The sequence below is a fragment of the Phyllobates terribilis genome, unplaced genomic scaffold (genome assembly GCF_046119375.1).
Source record: "Phyllobates terribilis strain yellow unplaced genomic scaffold, ASM4611937v1 Scaffold_1__5_contigs__length_1240528914, whole genome shotgun sequence".
Lineage (NCBI taxonomy): Eukaryota > Metazoa > Chordata > Amphibia > Anura > Dendrobatidae > Phyllobates > Phyllobates terribilis.
Window position 1 is genome coordinate 618,202,502 of NW_027362761.1, and position 16,340 is coordinate 618,218,841.

The 16,340-nt window shown below is 41.1% G+C and overlaps 1 protein-coding gene across 1 annotated transcript in view; it reads left to right on the plus strand.

Annotated features, from left to right (window-relative positions):
* The first annotated feature begins 11,859 nt into the window (after positions 1-11,859).
* The window catches only part of LOC141272996 (receptor-type tyrosine-protein phosphatase T-like), a 424,966-nt gene continuing 420,485 nt past the window's right edge, over positions 11,860-16,340 (plus strand). Inside the window, exon 1 of the mRNA XM_073684271.1 lies at positions 11,860-12,131. Within this exon, the coding sequence (XP_073540372.1) occupies positions 12,047-12,131 (85 nt within the window). The 5' untranslated portion in view covers positions 11,860-12,046. The remainder of the gene's footprint in view (positions 12,132-16,340) is intronic.

The window sequence follows — 16,340 nt, forward strand, 5'->3', positions numbered from 1 at the left end:
TACATTCTACAGATACATTGTATATTATTATTATTTATATAGCGCCATTGATTCCATGGTGCTGTACATGAGAAGGGGTTACATAACAGATATAGATATCACTTACAGTAAAGAACTAACAATGATAGACGGGTACAGAGGGAGGAGGACCCTGCCCCTGCGGGCTTACATTCTACAGATACATTGTATATTATTATTATTTATATAGCACCATTGATGCCACGGCGCTGTACATGAGAAGAGGTTACATACCAGATACAGATATCACTTACAGTAACTAACAATGATAGACGGGTACAGAGGGAGGAGGACCCTGCCCATGCAGGCTTACATTCTACAGATACATTGTATATTATTATTATTTATATAGCGCCATTGATTCCATGGTGCTGTACATGAGAAGAGGTTACATACCAGATACAGATATCACTTACAGTAAAGAACTAACAATGATAGACGGGTACAGAGGGAGGAGGACCCTGCCCCTGCGGGCTTACATTCTACAGATACATTGTATATTATTATTATTTATATAGCACCATTGATTCCATGGTGCTGTACATGAGAAGGGGTTACATACCAGATACAGATCACTTACAGTAACTAACAATGATAGACGGGTACAGAGGGAGGAGGACCCTGCCCCTGGGGGCTTACATTCTACAGATACATTGTATATTATTATTATTTATATAGCTCCATTGATTCCATGGTGCTGTACATGAGAAGGGGTTACATACCAGATACAGATATCACTTACAGTAAAGAACTAACAATGATAGACGGGTACAGAGAGAGGAGGACCCTGCCCCTGCAGGCTTACATTCTACAGATACATTGTATATTATTATTATTTATATAGCTCCATTGATTCCATGGCGCTGTACATGAGAAGGGGTTACATACCAGATACAGATATCACTTACAGTTAAGAACTAACAATGATAGACGGGTACAGAGGGAGGAGGACCCTGCCCCTGGGGGCTTACATTCTACAGATACATTGTATATTATTATTATTTATATAGCTCCATTAATTCCATGGCGCTGTACATGAGAAGGGGTTACATACCAGATACAGATATCACTTACAGTAAAGAACTAACAATGATAGACGGGTACAGAGGGAGGAGGACCCTGCCCCTGGGGGCTTACATTCTACAGATACATTGTATATTATTATTATTTATATAGCTCCATTGATTCCATGGCGCTGTACATGAGAAGAGGTTACATACCAGATACAGATATCACTTACAGTAAAGAACTAACAATGATAGACGGGTACAGAGGGAGGAGGACCCTGCCCCTGGGGGCTTACATTCTACAGATACATTGTATATTATTATTATTTATATAGCACCATTGATTCCATGGTGCTGTACATGAGAAGAGGTTACATACCAGATACAGATATCACTTACAGTAAAGAACTAACAATGATAGACGGGTACAGAGGGAGGAGGACCCTGCCCCTGGGGGCTTACATTCTACAGATACATTGTATATTATTATTATTATTTATACAGCTCCATTGATTCCATGGTGCTGTACATGAGAAGGGGTTACATACCAGATATAGATATCACTTACAGTAAATAACTAACAATGATAGACAGGTACAGAGGGAGGAGGACCCTGCCCCTGAGGGCTTACATTCTACAGATACATTGTATATTATTATCATTTATATAGCGCCATTGATGCCATGGTGCTGTACATGAGAAGGGGTTACATACCAGATACAGATATCACTTACAGTAAAGAACTAACAATGATAGACGGGTACAGAGGGAGGAGGACCCTGCCCCTGTGGGCTTACATTCTACAGATACATTGTATATTATTATCATTTATATAGCGCCATTGATGCCATGGTGCTGTACATGAGAAGGGGTTACATACCAGATACAGATATCACTTACAGTTAAGAACTAACAATGATAGACAGGTACAGAGGAAGGAGGACCCTGCCCCTGTGGGCTTACATTCTACAGATACATTGTATATTATTATCATTTATATTGCGCCATTGATGCCATGGCGCTGTACATGAGAAGGGGTTACATACCAGATATAGATATCACAGTAAACAAACTAACAATGATAGACGGGTACAGAGGGAGGAGGACCCTGCCCCTGCGGGCTTACATTCTACAGATACATTGTATATTATTATTATTTATATAGCACCATTGATTCCATGGTGCTGTACATGAGAAGAGGTTACATACCAGATATAGATATCACAGTAAACAAGCTAACAATGATAGACGGGTACAGAGGGAGGAGGACCCTGCCCCTGCGGGCTTACATTCTACAGATACATTGTATATTAATATTATTTATATAGCTCCATTGATTCCATGGCGCTGTACATGAGAAGGGGTTACATACCAGATACAGATATCACTTACAGTAAAGAACTAACAATGATAGACGGGTACAGAGGGAGGAGGACCCTGCCCCTGCGGGCTTACATTCTACAGATACATTGTATATTATTATTATTTATATAGCTCCATTGATTCCATGGTGCTGTACATGAGAAGGGGTTACACACCAGATACAGATATCACTTACAGTAAAGAACTAACAATGATAGACGGGTACAGAGGGAGGAGGAACCTGCCCCTGCGGGCTTACATTCTACAGATACATTGTATATTATTATTATTTATATAGCTCCATTGATTCCATGGTGCTGTACATGAGAAGGGGTTACATACCAGATATAGATATCACTTACAGTAAAGAACTAACAATGATAGACGGGTACAGAGGGAGGAGGACCCTGCCCCTGGGGGCTTACATTCTACAGATACATTGTATATTATTATTATTTATATAGTGCCATTGATTCCATGGTACTGTACATGAGAAGAGGTTACATACCAGATACAGATATCACTTACAGTAACTAACAATGATAGACGGGTACAGAGGGAGGAGGACCCTGCCCCTGCAGGCTTACATTCTACAGATACATTGTATATTATTATTATTTATATAGCGCCATTGATTCCATGGTGCTGTACATGAGAAGGGGTTACATACCAGATACAGATATCACTTACAGTAACTAACAATGATAGACGGGTACAGAGGGAGGAGGACCCTGCCCCTGGGGGCTTACATTCTACAGATACATTGTATATTATTATTATTTATATAGAGCCATTGATTCCATGGTGCTGTACATGAGAAGAGGTTACATACCAGATACAGATATCACTTACAGTAAAGAACTAACAATGATAGACGGGTACAGAGGGAGGAGGACCCTGCCCCTGCGGGCTTACATTCTACAGATACATTGTATATTATTATTATTTATATAGCGCCATTGATTCCATGGTGCTGTACATGAGAAGGGGTTACATAACAGATATAGATATCACTTACAGTAAAGAACTAACAATGATAGACGGGTACAGAGGGAGGAGGACCCTGCCCCTGCGGGCTTACATTCTACAGATACATTGTATATTATTATTATTTATATAGCACCATTGATGCCATGGCGCTGTACATGAGAAGAGGTTACATACCAGATACAGATATCACTTACAGTAACTAACAATGATAGACGGGTACAGAGGGAGGAGGACCCTGCCCATGCAGGCTTACATTCTACAGATACATTGTATATTATTATTATTTATATAGCGCCATTGATTCCATGGTGCTGTACATGAGAAGAGGTTACATACCAGATATAGATATCACTTACAGTAAAGAACTAACAATGATAGACGGGTACAGAGGGAGGAGGACCCTGCCCCTGCGGGCTTACATTCTACAGATACATTGTATATTATTATTATTTATATAGCACCATTGATTCCATGGTGCTGTACATGAGAAGGGGTTACATACCAGATACAGATCACTTACAGTAACTAACAATGATAGACGGGTACAGAGGGAGGAGGACCCTGCCCCTGGGGGCTTACATTCTACAGATACATTGTATATTATTATTATTTATATAGCTCCATTGATTCCATGGTGCTGTACATGAGAAGGGGTTACATACCAGATACAGATATCACTTACAGTAAAGAACTAACAATGATAGACGGGTACAGAGGGAGGAGGACCCTGCCCCTGGGGGCTTACATTCTACAGATACATTGTATATTATTATTATTTATATAGCTCCATTGATTCCATGGCGCTGTACATGAGAAGAGGTTACATACCAGATACAGATATCACTTACAGTAAAGAACTAACAATGATAGACGGGTACAGAGGGAGGAGGACCCTGCCCCTGGGGGCTTACATTCTACAGATACATTGTATATTATTATTATTTATATAGCACCATTGATTCCATGGTGCTGTACATGAGAAGAGGTTACATACCAGATACAGATATCACTTACAGTAAAGAACTAACAATGATAGATGGGTACAGAGGGAGGAGGACCCTGCCCCTGGGGGCTTACATTCTACAGATACATTGTATATTATTATTATTATTTATACAGCTCCATTGATTCCATGGTGCTGTACATGAGAAGGGGTTACATACCAGATATAGATATCACTTACAGTAAATAACTAACAATGATAGACCGGTACAGAGGGAGGAGGACCCTGCCCCTGAGGGCTTACATTCTACAGATACATTGTATATTATTATCATTTATATAGCGCCATTGATGCCATGGTGCTGTACATGAGAAGGGGTTACATACCAGATACAGATATCACTTACAGTAAAGTACTAACAATGATAGACGGGTACAGAGGGAGGAGGACCCTGCCCCTGTGGGCTTACATTCTACAGATACATTGTATATTATTATCATTTATATAGCGCCATTGATGCCATGGTGCTGTACATGAGAAGGGGTTACATACCAGATACAGATATCACTTACAGTTAAGAACTAACAATGATAGACAGGTACAGAGGAAGGAGGACCCTGCCCCTGCGGGCTTACATTCTACAGATACATTGTATATTATTATCATTTATATTGCGCCATTGATGCCATGGCGCTGTACATGAGAAGGGGTTACATACCAGATATAGATATCACAGTAAACAAACTAACAATGATAGACGGGTACAGAGGGAGGAGGACCCTGCCCCTGCGGGCTTACATTCTACAGATACATTGTATATTATTATTATTTATATAGCGCCATTGATTCCATGGTGCTGTACATGAGAAGAGGTTACATAACAGATATAGATATCACTTACAGTAAAGAACTAACAATGATAGACGGGTACAGAGGGAGGAGGACCCTGCCCCTGCGGGCTTACATTCTACAGATACATTGTATATTATTATTATTTATATAGCACCATTGATGCCATGGCGCTGTACATGAGAAGAGGTTACATACCAGATACAGATATCACTTACAGTAACTAACAATGATAGACGGGTACAGAGGGAGGAGGACCCTGCCCATGCAGGCTTACATTCTACAGATACATTGTATATTATTATTATTTATATAGCGCCATTGATTCCATGGTGCTGTACATGAGAAGAGGTTACATACCAGATATAGATATCACTTACAGTAAAGAACTAACAATGATAGACGGGTACAGAGGGAGGAGGACCCTGCCCCTGCGGGCTTACATTCTACAGATACATTGTATATTATTATTATTTATATAGCACCATTGATTCCATGGTGCTGTACATGAGAAGGGGTTACATACCAGATACAGATCACTTACAGTAACTAACAATGATAGACGGGTACAGAGGGAGGAGGACCCTGCCCCTGGGGGCTTACATTCTACAGATACATTGTATATTATTATTATTTATATAGCTCCATTGATTCCATGGTGCTGTACATGAGAAGGGGTTACATACCAGATACAGATATCACTTACAGTAAAGAACTAACAATGATAGACGGGTACAGAGAGAGGAGGACCCTGCCCCTGCAGGCTTACATTCTACAGATACATTGTATATTATTATTATTTATATAGCTCCATTGATTCCATGGCGCTGTACATGAGAAGGGGTTACATACCAGATACAGATATCACTTACAGTTAAGAACTAACAATGATAGACGGGTACAGAGGGAGGAGGACCCTGCCCCTGGGGGCTTACATTCTACAGATACATTGTATATTATTATTATTTATATAGCTCCATTAATTCCATGGCGCTGTACATGAGAAGGGGTTACATACCAGATACAGATATCACTTACAGTAAAGAACTAACAATGATAGACGGGTACAGAGGGAGGAGGACCCTGCCCCTGGGGGCTTACATTCTACAGATACATTGTATATTATTATTATTTATATAGCTCCATTGATTCCATCGCGCTGTACATGAGAAGAGGTTACATACCAGATACAGATATCACTTACAGTAAAGAACTAACAATGATAGACGGGTACAGAGGGAGGAGGACCCTGCCCCTGGGGGCTTACATTCTACAGATACATTGTATATTATTATTATTTATATAGCACCATTGATTCCATGGTGCTATACATGAGAAGAGGTTACATACCAGATACAGATATCACTTACAGTAAAGAACTAACAATGATAGACGGGTACAGAGGGAGGAGGACCCTGCCCCTGGGGGCTTACATTCTACAGATACATTGTATATTATTATTATTATTTATACAGCTCCATTGATTCCATGGTGCTGTACATGAGAAGGGGTTACATACCAGATATAGATATCACTTACAGTAAATAACTAACAATGATAGACAGGTACAGAGGGAGGAGGACCCTGCCCCTGAGGGCTTACATTCTACAGATACATTGTATATTATTATCATTTATATAGCGCCATTGATGCCATGGTGCTGTACATGAGAAGGGGTTACATACCAGATACAGATATCACTTACAGTAAAGAACTAACAATGATAGACGGGTACAGAGGGAGGAGGACCCTGCCCCTGTGAGCTTACATTCTACAGATACATTGTATATTATTATCATTTATATAGCGCCATTGATGCCATGGTGCTGTACATGAGAAGGGGTTACATACCAGATACAGATATCACTTACAGTTAAGAACTAACAATGATAGACAGGTACAGAGGAAGGAGGACCCTGCCCCTGCGGGCTTACATTCTACAGATACATTGTATATTATTATCATTTATATTGCGCCATTGATGCCATGGCGCTGTACATGAGAAGGGGTTACATACCAGATATAGATATCACAGTAAACAAACTAACAATGATAGACGGGTACAGAGGGAGGAGGACCCTGCCCCTGCGGGCTTACTTCTACAGATACATTGTATATTATTATTATTTATATAGCACCATTGATTCCATGGTGCTGTACATGAGAAGAGGTTACATACCAGATATAGATATCACAGTAAACAAGCTAACAATGATAGACGGGTACAGAGGGAGGAGGACCCTGCCCCTGCGGGCTTACATTCTACAGATACATTGTATATTAATATTATTTATATAGCTCCATTGATTCCATGGCGCTGTACATGAGAAGGGGTTACATACCAGATACAGATATCACTTACAGTAAAGAACTAACAATGATAGACGGGTACAGAGGGAGGAGGACCCTGCCCCTGCGGGCTTACATTCTACAGATACATTTTATATTATTATTATTTATATAGCTCCATTGATTCCATGGTGCTGTACATGAGAAGAGGTTACATACCAGATACAGATATCACTTACAGTAAAGAACTAACAATGATAGACGGGTACAGAGGGAGGAGGACCCTGCCCCTGGGAGCTTACATTCTACAGATACATTGTATATTATTATTATTTATATAGTGCCATTGATTCCATGGTGCTGTACATGAGAAGAGGTTACATACCAGATACAGATATCACTTACAGTAAAGAACTAACAATGATAGACGGGTACAGAGGGAGGAGGACCCTGCCCCTGCGGGCTTACATTCTACAGATACATTGTATATTATTATTATTTATATAGTGCCATTGATTCCATGGTGCTGTACATGAGAAGAGGTTACATACCAGATACAGATATCACTTACAGTAAAGAACTAACAATGATAGACGGGTACAGAGGGAGGAGGACCCTGCCCCTGCGGGCTTACATTCTACAGATACATTGTATATTATTATTATTTATATAGAGCCATTGATTCCATGGTGCTGTACATGAGAAGAGGCTACATACCAGATACAGATATCACTTACAGTAAAGAACTAACAATGATAGACGGGTACAGAGGGAGGAGGACCCTGCCCCTGGGGGCTTACATTCTACAGATACATTGTATATTATTATTATTTAGATAGCGCCATTGATTCCATGGTGTTGTACATGAGAAGGGGTTACATACAAAATACAGATATCACTTACAGTAAAGAACTAACAATGATAGACGGGTACAGAGGGAGGAGGACCCTGCCCCTGCGGGCTTACATTCTACAGATACATTGTATATTATTATTATTTATATAGCGCCATTGATTCCATGGTGCTTTACATGAGAAGGGGTTACATACCAGATACAGATATCACTTACAGTAAAGAACTAACAATAATAGACGGGTACAGAGGGAGGAGGACCCTGCCCCTGCAGGCTTACATTCTACAGATACATTGTGTATTATTATTATTTATATAGCTCCATTGATTCCATGGTGCTGTACATGAGAAGGGGTTACATACCAGATATAGATATCACTTACAGTAAAGAACTAACAATGATAGACAGGTACAGAGGGAGGAGGACCCTGCCCCTGAGGGCTTACATTCTACAGATACATTGTATATTATTATCATTTATATAGCGCCATTGATGCCATGGTGCTGTACATGAGAAGGGGTTACATACCAGATACAGATATCACTTACAGTAAAGAACTAACAATGATAGAGGGTACAGAGGAAGGAGGACCCTGCCCCTGCGGGCTTACATTCTACAGATACATTGTATATTATTATCATTTATATTGCGCCATTGATGCCATGGCGCTGTACATGAGAAGGGGTTACATACCAGATATAGATATCACAGTAAACAAACTAACAATGATAGACGGGTACAGAGGGAGGAGGACCCTGCCCCTGCGGGCTTACATTCTACAGATACATTGTATATTATTATTATTTATATAGCACCATTGATTCCATGGTGCTGTACATGAGAAGAGGTTACATACCAGATATAGATATCACAGTAAACAAACTAACAATGATAGACGGGTACAGAGGGAGGAGGACCCTGCCCCTGCGGGCTTACATTCTACAGATACATTGTATATTATTATTATTTATATAGCTCCATTGATTCCATGGCGCTGTACATGAGAAGGGGTTACATACCAGATACAGATATCACTTACAGTAAAGAACTAACAATGATAGACGGGTACAGAGGGAGGAGGACCCTGCCCCTGGGAGCTTACATTCTACAGATACATTGTATATTATTATTATTTATATAGTGCCATTGATTCCATGGTGCTGTACATGAGAAGAGGTTACATACCACATACAGATATCACGTACAGTAAAGAACTAACAATGATAGACGGGTACAGAGGGAGGAGGACCCTGCCCCTGCGGGCTTATATTCTACAGATACATTGTATATTATTATTATTTATATAGTGCCATTGATTCCATGGTGCTGTACATGAGAAGAGGTTACATACCAGATACAGATATCACTTACAGTAAAGAACTAACAATGATAGACGGGTACAGAGGGAGGAGGACCCTGCCCCTGCGGGCTTACATTCTACAGATACATTGTATATTATTATTATTTATATAGCTCCATTGATTCCATGGCGCTGTACATGAGAAGGGGTTACATACCAGATACAGATATCACTTACAGTAAAGAACTAACAATGATAGACGGGTACAGAGGGAGGAGGACCCTGCCCCTGGGAGCTTACATTCTACAGATACATTGTATATTATTATTATTTATATAGTGCCATTGATTCCATGGTGCTGTACATGAGAAGAGGTTACATACCACATACAGATATCACGTACAGTAAAGAACTAACAATGATAGACGGGTACAGAGGGAGGAGGACCCTGCCCCTGCGGGCTTATATTCTACAGATACATTGTATATTATTATTATTTATATAGTGCCATTGATTCCATGGTGCTGTACATGAGAAGAGGTTACATACCAGATACAGATATCACTTACAGTAAAGAACTAACAATGATAGACGGGTACAGAGGGAGGAGGACCCTGCCCCTGCGGGCTTACATTCTACAGATACATTGTATATTATTATTATTTATATAGCGCCATTGATTCCATGGTGCTTTACATGAGAAGGGGTTACATACCAGATACAGATATCACTTACAGTAAAGAACTAACAATAATAGACGGGTACAGAGGGAGGAGGACCCTGCCCCTGGGGGCTTACATTCTACAGATACATTGTGTATTATTATTATTTATATAGCTCCATTGATTCCATGGTGCTGTACATGAGAAGGGGTTACATACCAGATATAGATATCACTTACAGTAAAGAACTAACAATGATAGACCGGTACAGAGGGAGGAGGACCCTGCCCCTGCGGGCTTACATTCTACAGATACATTGTATATTATTATCATTTATATAGCGCCATTGATGCCATGGTGCTGTACATGAGAAGGGGTTACATACCAGATACAGATATCACTTACAGTAAAGAACTAACAATGATAGACGGGTACAGAGGAAGGAGGATCCTGCCCCTGCGGGCTTACATTCTACAGATATATTGTATATTATTATCATTTATATAGCGCCATTGATGCCATGGTGCTGTACATGAGAAGGGGTTACATACCAGATATAGATATCACAGTAAACAAACTAACAATGATAGACGGGTACAGAGGGAGGAGGACCCTGCCCCTGCGGGCTTACATTCTACAGATACATTGTATATTATTATTATTTATATAGCACCATTGATTCCATGGTGCTGTACATGAGAAGAGGTTACATACCAGATATAGATATCACAGTAAACAAACTAACAATGATAGACGGGTACAGAGGGAGGAGGACCCTGCCCCTGCGGGCTTACATTCTACAGATACATTGTATATTATTATTATTTATATAGCTCCATTGATTCCATGGCGCTGTACATGAGAAGGGGTTACATACCAGATACAGATATCACTTACAGTAAAGAACTAACAATGATAGACGGGTACAGAGGGAGGAGGACCCTGCCCCTGCGGGCTTACATTCTACAGATACATTTTATATTATTATTATTTATATAGCTCCATTGATTCCATGGTGCTGTACATGAGAAGGGGTTACATACCAGATACAGATATCACTTACAGTAAAGAACTAACAATGATAGACGGGTACAGAGGGAGGAGGACCCTGCCCCTGCGGGCTTACATTCTACAGATACATTTTATATTATTATTATTTATATAGCTCCATTGATTCCATGGTGCTGTACATGAGAAGGGGTTACATACCAGATACAGATATCACTTACAGTAAAGAACTAACAATGATAGACGGGTACAGAGGGAGGAGGACCCTGCCCCTGCGGGCTTACATTCTACAGATACATTGTATATTATTATTATTTATATAGCGCCATTGATTCCATGGTGCTGTACATGAGAAGAGGTTACATACCAGATATAGATATCACAGTAAACAAACTAACAATGATAGATGGGTACAGAGGGAGGAGGACCCTGTCCTTGGGGGCTTCCATTCTACAGTATGTAAGATTTTATATTTTATCGACCGTCTACACATCTGAGTTAATGCGCGGACATAAAACACACTGAGGATGAGAACACAACAGAGCGTGGTCTAGGTGGAGTATATTTACTTCATTCGTAGAGTTTCCGGGTTTCGGCAGATGTGGTAGAGCTGAAGATAAACCACAAAGGAGGAAGAAAGCAGCTGCACTTTGTTCACGGCTCCTCATCACGGAGCTGGTTTCCTCTCATTGTGATGAACCGAATGATGAATTAAACACAATTCTGAGACTCCAGGACCCAAACTCCTACCGAGCCCGGCTCACCATGTCCCCCGTGTGGCATTGTCTGCTGAGCCTCATTGGGTCGGTCCTGTCTGGATTAGGAGATGACGGCGGAACTCAAGGAGCAGGTATGGATCTTCTTTGGTTCCCACTTTGGTCTTATGTCATGTTTTTCAGTTTCGGGCTTCTCGTATGTTGTAGATCCTGCACTGGCGCAGACATTACACTCATTATCAAGTCATTTGCACTTCAATATTTTTTTTTTTATTCATTTTTTTTTAAGCCAAAGCTATGAATGGATTCTAAATACAGAAGCAATCTAGTAAAACATTTCTACTTGATTTCTTTCCTGAATCTATTCCGGAATGAACAAATAGATGATAAATGTCGATCCTACACTGAAGTGTGAATGAGCCGTCCAGTGACATAATGCTGCCCCTGAGCAGGACCAGACGGGGGTCTTCAGACCACACTTATACATAGAAGCATCTGTACGTGTTGTCCGAGCCTCTGTCCACCCTAATTCACATGATGATATGCTGCACTTCTGGTCATAGACATGACATAAAGTTATGAGTGAGGAATGGGTGCAGGTTGTTGGTGATGGTGACTAGCCTCCTCCAACTCCGAGTTACGAGAGTAAACTTTTTAGTTTAACCTACAATATAAATATCAGCAAAAGTCATAAACTTTACACTTCCCTATAATAAAGAGGACAAAATAGTACTGTAAGTGCACAAGGAGCTTTCATGAGATGGTCAAAAATGATTCGTTTTTGGGTATGTGCACATAACGTATCTTTGAAGTGAAGTCGGCCTGAAAATATGCCACAAAAAATGACCACAAAGCACAGCAATGTAAAAAAAAGCAACTGCAGTGTACATGTTCTGTCTTTTTTTTTATCTCTTTTTAACCACTTCAGGGTTCGGAAATCATGAAGAGTTTCAAAGAAGTAACGTGTTCATTCTTCGGTTGTTCATGTGGAAGCCGCCCTCTCTTTGTAGTTAAAAGTATAGCAAAAAGACGTCGGTGGTGGAGCCACCTCAAAGGGATACAGTCACTAAAGGAAAAATACCACCTGCTTTTTCCTGAAGCGGCATCACCTAAGAAAACGTTGTCTCCGCCAGTGTCATAAAGATATCTTGTGAACGTAGTCTTCTGGTGGAAGCCACTTAAGGAAACGCTCATCCTTTCAGGAATTCTTGAAGGCATTTTTGGCTTCAAGAAGCAATTTTAAGTAATTCTTCACGCGTTTGTGAGACCGGGCCCACTCCTAAGAACTCCCCCAAAGATTATTTGTGCTCAAAGCATCATATATCTATCTCTGCTCTACTTGTTTTCACTTTTCTGCATCCAGTTTCTGCTCATTTAAGATCTGCGATGGATTAGTGACGAGAGCGAGAGCGAGATCCCGGTAACGACAATATAAACCAAGTTCTTCAGTAATCCGATCGTTCAGATGATTATAGTCTTTTCTGGCCGATTTACACGGGTTTATGTACGTTCACTCTTTGAGGTTATATTTTAGACGCTCTGGCATGGTGACACAGGAATCCAAAGCTTTTTTCCTTGACAGCCCATTAAAATGTAAAGTCTACTGAGATATCAAGAGAAATTAAATCTTCAATAGAGAAAGACAAATCTCTAGTTCATCTTTGATTCATTTGGATAGACTGTCATAGAAGGTGGCCAGGAGAGCATCAATGTTCCAGGCCAACTCCGCGGACAGGCTACTGAACTGGATGGCATAATGTCCCATAGTGAGCACTTAGTCTGAGCTGCAGTATGGAATCACCAGCTGGGTGGACATGTCCTTATTTGTCAAACACTAAACAAATGTGATTAGAGAATTCCTCATAGGCTCGCCCCGTTACCATAATGGTACCGCCTGAGCCAAAGTATCTCTTGTTAACATAGAAAATATATGTGTCACATTCAACCAGTCAGAAAAAAATTTGCTGGGACAAAGCTCAAAAAGTGGACCGTTCATTGGCTCCCAAAGGCCCAGTAAACTTAGTTTCTCCATAAAAAATGGTCAGGAGAAGGTAAATGTGCAGATGCTCCCCAATCAGAATGTCCTAGGTCAATAATTAGACTATGGCAGGTATTGAGGAGCCAGTGATGAAGCTGCATGAGTCTGAGGCAGTGCTTCATATGGGCTGAAAGATCTTGCATAGTGATGAGGAGCATGCTCGCTACTGCTTGGTACTCGCCCTGCATGTTTGCCGCTCACTGTAATGCTGTAGCCATCTTAGTTGTGGCATAACAGTGATTGGCTGGCCGCACAGCGTCATCGGGCCTATATAAGACTGGGCGCCGCCATGCTCGTCACAGTCTAATCTTCAGACAGGCAGAGTAGGGAGAGCTGCTGCTGTGTGAGGGACAGAATTGGCGGTGTAATAGTTAGGTATTCCACACCAGGATACATATCCAGCTGAACTAACAGTCCTTCTGAGGACTAATCCAGCTGCATATATTCAGTGGTGATAGCAGGAGTTAAGCAGGCAGAGAAATTTGTGAACACTATACAGCACAATAGTATCCATTGCACATTCTGTCTGTTACTGCTGTTACAGATATCCGTAGACATAGCCCCAGATTTCAGGGGCCAGGGCTAATTATTACTTTTTTAGAAAATCCTCAGAATTAGGATAAAAAAAAAAAAGTCATTTTACTGCTCCATTTGCTTTTTAGCACAGCAGAATACAGCCAGACCTTTTCCATCATCAGACGTGATTCCATATTACAGAGATAAAAATCCAGAAATTTGTAGTGAACGTGGAAAATATTGTCCTCCATTTACAGTTAGGCAGCAGCGTATCAGTGAAGCAATTCACACATGGTCTTAGACAATAATAGGAAACTACTAGTCCACTATTTTAAACCGTAGGTGTCCGTTAGACGTATCCTATATAACTGCGGTACAAATCCAGCCATTTTGAGCAACTGTGCAAAATATTGTCCTCCATTTAGAGTTTGGCAGCAGCGTGTCAGCGAAGCTATTCAGATGTGGTCGCTGTCAATAATAGGAAACTACAAGCCTGCAATTTAAAACCGTGGGCATCCGTCAGACGTATCACATATAACTGCGGTACAAATCCAGACATTTGTAGCAAGCGTGCAAAATATTGTCCTCCATTTAAAATAGGCAAGGCGCTTGCAAACCAATATAACCAATCGGCGCATCCGCCTGTCAACTGAAAATGCTGACAGGCTGACTCTTATAAAAATGAACAAGGGCTGTATTGGACCAGACTTCTCAACACCACCGAATGATAGCGGCGTAACATAAACTCAAATCCAGTGTCTTTTTTTGGGAGGTGTATTCCCATGCACCTCTTCATACCCACACATGGGTATACGCTTCCTGATTTTGTCTATTTTCTGTTGTCCTCATCCTTCTCCTCATCCTCATCCCCCACCACCCTATCGTCAGGATGTGCAACCTGCGGCAAGGATGTTGCCGACGCAAAATTTCTAACAGTTGAAAGGTCACTTATGAAGCAGTACTAAGAAAAAATGCAGCACTACTGGACCTGGGTGCTTGAGTCGGGTCCAAAGCCTTGAAATGTCGCGATAACCTCAGCACACCAAATGATATAAAAGGTACTTTTATTAGCAGTCCACAGTAAAGACGTTTCGGTCAACAAGACCTTCATCAGTGTACTGCATGTAAACAGAAATATACAGATCTAGAATAGAAACATTATAGTGATTATCAAATTACAATTTATATATATAGATCATATATACAGAGGTCTATGTGTCTATGTAACCTTTTGTCCAGCAAAGTAAAACAAGAAAAACAAGAAAAACAGGGCAACCTACCAAGTTACTGGGATGGGAGCAGGAGAGGAGAAGGAGATGGGACCCTATACAGGGATTCCTATGGAAAAAGTGCATATTATGGGGTGATGTGGGACTGAAATAGGGTGAGGGCTATAGGGGAGGTAGACATACCGTTTGTGTCATATAGCTGAGAAGAAGTGCTGCCTGGATCGCGGTATCCACCGCTAGATGTATGCAGTGTGCACGGTAAGGGGACTGGCTATTAATGTAGGTGGAGGAGAGGAGGGTTTGGCTGCAAGCCAATGAGGGGAATGAATGTGCCGGTGAATCACGCTCGATGCGGTGACATCACAGGAAGTGACGCGAAAAGGGGAAGTGCCGGCCTACGATTGGTCCGTAGCCGCGCATGCGCACGTGCGTGCGTGTCAGCCGGCGTGCAGGTGCGTTCCAGGGACCAGGAAGTGGTTTCTGAGTCGGAGTGAAGTGTTTCACTGCCAGAAGAGAGAGGCAAGGAGCGTTCCACCATCAGGAGAGGGGGTTGTAGAGTG